Source organism: Carassius gibelio, chromosome B2 (assembly GCF_023724105.1).
Source record: "Carassius gibelio isolate Cgi1373 ecotype wild population from Czech Republic chromosome B2, carGib1.2-hapl.c, whole genome shotgun sequence".
Lineage (NCBI taxonomy): Eukaryota > Metazoa > Chordata > Actinopteri > Cypriniformes > Cyprinidae > Carassius > Carassius gibelio.
The window spans coordinates 4,823,783-4,831,201 of record NC_068397.1 but is presented as its reverse complement, the minus strand read 5'-3'; the positions used below and the strand labels follow the sequence as shown (position 1 = coordinate 4,831,201).

Below are 7,419 nucleotides of genomic sequence, written 5' to 3'. Positions count from 1 at the left end.
AGGGAGGCAGTCACACACTTCAAATGAAATGGCCAAATATTGTACCCTTATTCTGCTGACCTTACATCTCAAACAACCGCTCACAGCACAGAGACAACACTGCTATATTAAAACCATCTTTAACTGTATAAAGTGTCTTGGGTCTCTAAATGATCAACATGATCAAAACATCTGTTGCACACAATCTACTACATGCCTTCTGTTGATATATTGTTATATTTTAAGATGAACAACTACTGCACTGAATCGACTTGGGTTTACACATTCATCATGATTTAGAAAATCAGATATTAAATGTCACACATCAGGCTTTTTGTTCTCAGTTTAGGCCTCTGAATAAAACCGATGTTCTTTGTTATTGAGTATGAGCATCATTTTCTACTATTTCTTTCATACTGTATGAAGGTCTGATGTATTAAATGTAATAACAAAAACTGCATATGCATTTTTTTTCCTTAAGGTTCAATAATCTCTAATTTAAGAGTTTTTTCAAACTGTTAGTTGTCTGGCTGTGGCTAACATGGTTAAACAGATATAACAACTCCAACCAGTTAAAAAATAGTTTGAAATTGTTGTGTCTAAAACGTTTGAACTTTTCCCCCCAACGTCCCACCATGTGACTGAACATCCAGGACAAAAACAAGCTCTTAACAAGCAGCATGAAATAACTTCCTGAACTCAGTGCTCCAGGGTGCTTTATTTACAGAAACACAAGCAAACTTTGGTCTGGGCTGGTAAATTCAGAAACTATTATTCATTCACACACCGACCGCAGGTTATTTCCATGTCACCTATATGAACACAGACACACGGGTTATGGATCGAATTAGCAGAAATATACACACACATACATTCAATATACAATAAAAGATAAGTCATAATTTCATGATACTAATGCAATACTTTTAAAATGAATATTCTGTATTCCCCTTCATGACCTTCCACCATTTCTTTGCTTTGAATTACAAAAACTAATTCAGAGCAACATGCATCATTTTAAGAACAGCACAAAGACTGATGACTTCATGTGCTGAATTAATGCATATGTTCAGCACTACACATGTTTTGCACAGCTGTAGCCGAGTCCAGTCCCAGGAGCGTTCCCAGGTAAGACTGCTCTCGTTTTCTACACAAACGTTTCCCTCAGTCATCTGTACGGGGACGAGGGTCACGGGAACACAAACGTCAGCCGCCACACCATGCAGCACGGTCTTCGGTGTGTTGTGGTGGGCTCTGGACGTGTTGATGAGGACAAAATATGGGATTAGGAAAAAATTGTGGAGCAGAAATGTCACAATTTGCCCTTAAAGCGAGATGTTAGAGTCAAAAACACATTTTTTTTTCATGCACTGGTCTATTTTTGAGCTATCCGTCTTTTCATCTGGTGTTTATTTAATTAAACTGTCTACTTGCACCTGTAGATTTCACCAATAATTTCCCTCAATAATTTCTGAACCGGCATAACAGGGGCCCACTATGGGGCCTCAACAAACTTCCAAGGGGTCCTCAAGAGGACTTAAAAGCATTAATATCAAAGATATTTCTTAGTTTTTGGTTATTTTTATAATGAATATACTTTGGTCGTGTACTACAACACTACACATGCATCCACCAAAGATGACTTTTGATCCTATCTGTATGCTTAAGTTGTCTGTCCATGGATGTGTTTTCCTTATTTTACACACTATTTTTTAGTAAAGGGACCAATTCTCACTATTGACTAGTTGTTTATCAGCATGCCTATTGCCCACTGCTCCGGGTGTGTGTTCACAGTGTGTGTGTGTTCACTGCTCTGTGTGTGTGCACTTCGGGAGGGGTTAAATGCAGAGCACAAATTCTGAGTATGGGTCACCATACTTGGCTGAATGTCACTTTCACTTTCACTTTCACTTTCACTATTATTAACATATTTGCTGTTTATTGGTATTTATGAAGCACATATTCTGCATGACCATATTCCACATCGCTAATCCTACCCAATACCTGAATGTAACAACTACCTTAATAACTATAAATAAGCCACAAATTAGCAGTTTGAGTTATTCACATATCACAGTTATTGGTTTGTTAATAACGTGTGTCATTAAAAGCATTGTAATAAAATGAAATTCTGGCTGCTGACAGTGTTTGCTGATTTACGAAGCGTCATAATAAGATGACGAAAATCTCCTCTGTAAAAATCTTACTAACCTCTGTTCTGGAGAAGTATGCATATAAGTACATAGTTAATTAAATAACGATGACTCATTTGCATATTTTAAAAATATTTCAGAAAAAAAAAAATGACTAGTCAAATAATATCTATTAGTTACATTTTTTTATTGTTTGTTGGATTTTTTTATTCTAATTGTTGATTTGATTTAAATAATTGGTTGTCACTAAGATAGTAAAACAGCAATATTATTAAATATTATTAACATTTAAAATTACTGTTTTCTTTGTGAATATATTGTAAAATGTCATTTATTTCTGTGATGTGCAGCTGTATTTTCAGCATCATTCCTCCAGTCTTCAGTGTCACACGATCCTTCAGAAATCAGTCTAATATGCTGATTTGCTGCTCAAGAAACATTAATAATACTTATTTAGAATTATTTTGCAGAAACTATGAAACATTGTTTTTAGGATTCTCTGATCGATTGAAAGTTCAAAACTCCATACATAAATTAGTGCATTATTAATGTATTTTCTGTCACCTTTGATCAATTGAAGTATATAATTTATTTCAGGGGAAAAACAATATTTTGAATGGTAGTGTAATTCACCAGAATGTGTTCTGAAATGCGACATAAGGTTGGTCTTCCCCTGAACTCTTTCTTGGACACCTGACACTGATGCACCACTGCTTTATATCTGTCAGGATACAGTACATGATCATGAAATCATCATCACAATAACAATAGGTCTCAGTTCACAACACGTGGACACACATGACTTTGTTTTTAAGCATTTTCTAATGTTTAAAGTTTACTAAATAAGTTGATGTGTGCCTAAAGTTAGTTGTTTGCATATAACACACCCAAACTATCTCCACAGAAGGGCTTGGCACACAACCTTTCATCACTCAAACATATGAAGGTCTCTAAAGACATGCTTTCGTCTTTAGTTCAAACACAAGAAACATGCAGACCCAGAATGTGACAAATTAGTTCAGAATTTGTTTCTGAAATTGATTTTGCTAACCTTCGCCAGATCTTCTCTCCCAGATGAATGCTTTTATAATGGACAGTCAGGTGATCGGCACGTCGGAAGCATTTTCCACACTCTTCACACTGGTGCGCTCTCTCCCCTACACAAAAAAACAATACAAGACTTATCATACATGCACTTTGATGCATTTTTAAAACACGTGTTAATTAGTCTTAAAAAGGAGGATGCATCTCATACGGAGAGTCTAATAGTGAAATAATAACTTTTAAGTTGGATTCCAGTTTTTTATCCTACAGGTATAGGTATATACATTTTCGTAGTCAAAATGTTGGTTCCCATTGACTTTCATTCTATTTTTGATCATATAATGAAAGTCAATGGAAACCTGTTTGATAACCAACATTCTTCAAAATATATTTTTTATTTTGTGTTCCAAAGATGAAGTCATACAGGTTTTAAGGTGAGTAAACAATGGCAGAATTTACATTTTTGTGTGAACTATTCCATTAAATCCCAGTTTTAAAACAGTGGGCCTCCTCATTAAAACAGAAGGGCTCCTGACACAACAGTAGACGGTAAAATGATGCAACCTGAATAAACCTATATGATATAGTATGTCAAAATGTAATTTATTACAATTTATAAATGGGGTTTCTGAGATCTTGACTCAAAAAAAAAATAATACCGGTGTGGATTTTTTTGTGTTTCTTGAGATGATCGTGGCGGATGAACGTTTTGCCGCATTCGTCACATTCATAGCGCTTGTCCTCATGAAGAACACGGAGGTGAAGCCTGAAAAAAAAAAAGAGACAAAATCTAGCAACGGCCCTTGTAATAAATAACACTATCACATGACCTGTTCTGACCAATCACTTTTAATCTTGTTTTTTTTAATACTTATATTTAAACATACATGTATTGATCAAGAATGGATTAAACAAACAGTAAAGACATGCATGTTGTTACAAAATTGCTTCCACACAAAAAATACTAAGCAAGACAAAATATTAAGCTTAAATAATATTTAAAGCACCAAATCAGCATATTCGAATGATTTCCGAAAGATCACGTGAATGCTGAAAACCCAGCTTTGCATCTCAAATCACATTTTAAAACCTATTCATATAGTAAACAGTTATTTTAAGTTGTAATAATGTTTAGATTTTTACAGTTCTTACTCACAGACCTGTAGGAGCTTCCATGACCGAAACTCAGTCCACAGATGCTGCACAGGTGAGGTTTTTCCCCGCTATGGATCCCTTAGATGCGCCCTGAGGGTTGTCCTGAAAAGATTTTCAAACATTAGCAGCTTGCATTTGAACAAAACATCCATTCGCATTCAGTTTTGGTAATGTTTCAGCATTTTTACCTCTCTCGAACTGATCTGCCACACAGAATGCAGGTCCACTTCCTCTTCCCCCCGTGTGTGCACTCTATGTGAGGCTTGCGGTTGCCCGTGTCATTAAACTGATGACCACAGATGTCACAAGGGAAGGGTCCTGGATATTGGACACTTTGTCAATATTAAATGAATGCTCAACACAAGCTCAACTCTACTGGTTCATTAACAAAAGAGGTTTTACCTAAATTACATTTTTTTTGGTGCTTCATACGGGTGAATCGTGACTTAAAGCAGTCGTCACAGTAGGCACACTTTTAAAGGGTTTGTCCTGTGAATGTCCTGTGTAAGATCATGTGCTCCTCCAGATGAGGGGGACGACTGAAGGACTTGTGACAGAACTAACAGGGAAGAAATGATGGATGCAACTGTCAAATCTCATGTTGTCTTTAAAGGGTTAGTTCATCGAAAAATGAAAATTATGTAATTAATAACTCACCCTCATGTCGTTCCAAACCAGTAAGACCTTCGTTTATCTGCGGAACACAGTTTAAGATATTTTAGATTTAGTCCGAGAGCTCTCAGTCCCTCCATTGAAGCTGTGTGTATGGTATACTGTCCATGTCCAGAAAGGTAAGAAAAACATCATCAAAGTAGTCCATGTGACATCAGAGGGTCAGTTAGAATTTTTTGAAGCATCGAAAATACATTTTGGTCTAAAAATAGAAAAAACTACGACTTTATTCAGCAGTGTCTTCTCTTCCGTGTCTGTTGTGAGAGAGAGTTCAAAACAAAGCAGTTTGTGATATCCGGTTAGCGAACGAATCATTCGATGTAACCGGATCTTCTTGAACCAGTTCACCAAATCGAACTGAATCGTTTGAAACGGTTTGCGTCTCCAATACGCATTAATCCACAAATGACTTAAGCTGTTCACTTTTTTAATGTGGCTGACACTCCCTCTGAGTTCAAACAAACCAATATCCCGGAGTAATTCATTTACTCAAACAGTACACTGACTGAACTGATGTGAAGAGAGAACTGAAGATGAACACCTAGCCGAGCCAGATAACGAACGAAAGATTGACTCGTTCACGAGTGAAGAACCGGCTGCATCGGTTTTCGGATCACCAGTAGTTCTTTTGGACAGGTTGATTCAATAAACCGGTTGAAAAAAATAGTTCACCAGTTCTTTTGCGCTCAACCTAATGGCATCATTTGCGATGATTGCCTTTGATTCAAGCCTTCGGTTTACCTGCTGGGCTCATAACACTAGCACAGAATCAGTTCAGAATCAATCACCAAAAGAATCAGTTCGGTTCAGACGCTCTGTGTTGGTCTGTTTCACGCTGAATCACACATGCGTAGTATCATCAGCTCCTCGGTTCACGAATCGGACGCGTCTGACAGAAACGGTTCTTGACTCGAGAATGAGTCATTATCTGGCTCGGCTCGGTGTTCATCTTCAGTTCTCTCTTCACAGCAGTTCAGTCAGTGTACTGTTTGAGTCAATGAATTACTCCGGGATATTGGTTTGTTTTAACTCAGAGGGAGTGTCAGACACATTAAAAAAGTTAACAGCTTAAGTCATTTGTGGATTAAAGGTCCCCTTCTTCGTGATCCCATGTTTTAAACTTTAGTTAGTGTGTAATGTTCTTGTTAGAGTATAAATAATATCTGTAAAATGCTAAAGCTCAAAGTTCAATGCCAAGCGAGGAATTTTATTTAGCAGAATTCGCCTACAAAAAACGACCTGTTTGGACTACATCCCTCTAGTTCCTGCAGGAATGACGTCACTAAAACAGTTTTTTTGACTAACCACCGCCCACATGAATTCACAAACAGGGGGCGTGGCCTTGTTGCGCTCCGACAGAGAAGAGGAAGAGTTGCGTTTTTGTTTGTCATGTCGTTGAAACGCTGTTATTTTTATCTCTGAGTCCAATCATATTTGTTTGGGCTTCCCAGGGACGCTGTACTTGGAGATTAATGGTTACAATTTATGTTTAACACGAAAATTATAATCCACATGTAAAACTAACGACAGCTTGCTGAGGACAGCTTCCTCAATCTCAAACAGTTTAATGCCGGATTCGCACAAAGATTATTCTTGAAAGATGGAGCAGTTCCCTCTTTGTCTGGAGAAAGCGTTGTTTATGGACCACAACTGGTAAGTGTATTTTATTATTTAAGTTGGTGCGTTTAACAGTTTCTGTAACTTACTACACAAAGGGCAACGCTGTTTAGCTTTGTTAACTAGATGTTAGGGCTGTGCAAAAAAACGAATGCTATTTTCATGTGCATCTCGTCAGTAAAAACGCTCCTGTGATTATAAGTACATGTCTAGCACGTGTGTTCTAGTCCAATCGCGTTTCCAGGAGGGTAACGTGCGCTAAGCTGCTGTCGAATCACAACACAGGAACCGCTGGCCCAATCAGAACTCGTTACGTATTTCTGAAGGAGGGACTTTATAGAACCAGGAAGTCATCAGCCCATTTTTATGACAGTGAAAACAGAGGTATACAGATAGGTCAATTGTTTGAAAAATAGTGTGTTTTTTTACACACGAAACATGAACACATGTTATATTGTACACTGTAAACACAATCAAAGCTTCAAAAAAGCGCGAATAACGGGGCCTTTAATGTGTATTGGAGACGTGAACCGTTTCAAATGATTCAGTTCGATTTGGTGAACTGGTTAAAAAAGATCCGGTGACATCGAATAATTTGTTCATGAACCAGATATCACAAACTGCTTTGTTTTAAACTCTCTCACAACAGACACGGAAGAGAAGACAATGCTGAATAAAGTCGTAGTTTGTTGTTTTTGGACCAAAATGTATTTTCGATGCTTCAAAATATTTTAACTGACCCTCTGATGTCACATGGACTACTTTGATGATGTTTTTCTTACCTTTCTGGACATGGACA

General features: G+C 37.3%; 1 protein-coding gene across 2 annotated transcripts; it reads right to left on the bottom strand.

Annotated features, from left to right (window-relative positions):
- Positions 1 to 660: 660 nt before the first annotated feature.
- LOC127951400 (zinc finger and BTB domain-containing protein 41-like) lies at positions 661 to 4,651 on the bottom strand. 2 transcript variants are annotated; one of them, XM_052549274.1, is made up of 6 exons: positions 4,520 to 4,651; positions 4,333 to 4,433; positions 3,836 to 3,942; positions 3,184 to 3,289; positions 2,766 to 2,853; positions 661 to 1,233 (listed from the first exon to the last, which is right to left on the bottom strand). In XM_052549274.1, the coding sequence occupies exons 2-6, from the start codon at positions 4,350 to 4,352 to the stop codon at positions 1,186 to 1,188; spliced, it is 369 nt and encodes a 122-aa protein (XP_052405234.1). In that variant the 5' UTR covers positions 4,353 to 4,433; positions 4,520 to 4,651; the 3' UTR covers positions 661 to 1,185. The 2 variants fall into 2 exon arrangements, with proteins under 2 accessions (XP_052405234.1, XP_052405233.1); XM_052549273.1 differs by lacking the exon at positions 2,766 to 2,853.
- Between the last annotated feature and the right edge of the window lie 2,768 nt (positions 4,652 to 7,419).

Coding starts and splice junctions, on each gene's coding strand:
- LOC127951400 (XM_052549273.1), bottom strand. CDS start 4,352: ATGGAAGCTCCTACAGGTCT. Junction 3,943..4,332: donor ATGGAAGCTCCTACAGGTCT/GTGAGTAAGAAC, acceptor TTTTTTTTTCAG/GCTTCACCTCCGTGTTCTTC. Junction 1,234..3,183: donor GGAGAGAAGATCTGGCGAAG/GTTAGCAAAATC, acceptor CAACACGTCCAG/AGCCCACCACAACACACCGA.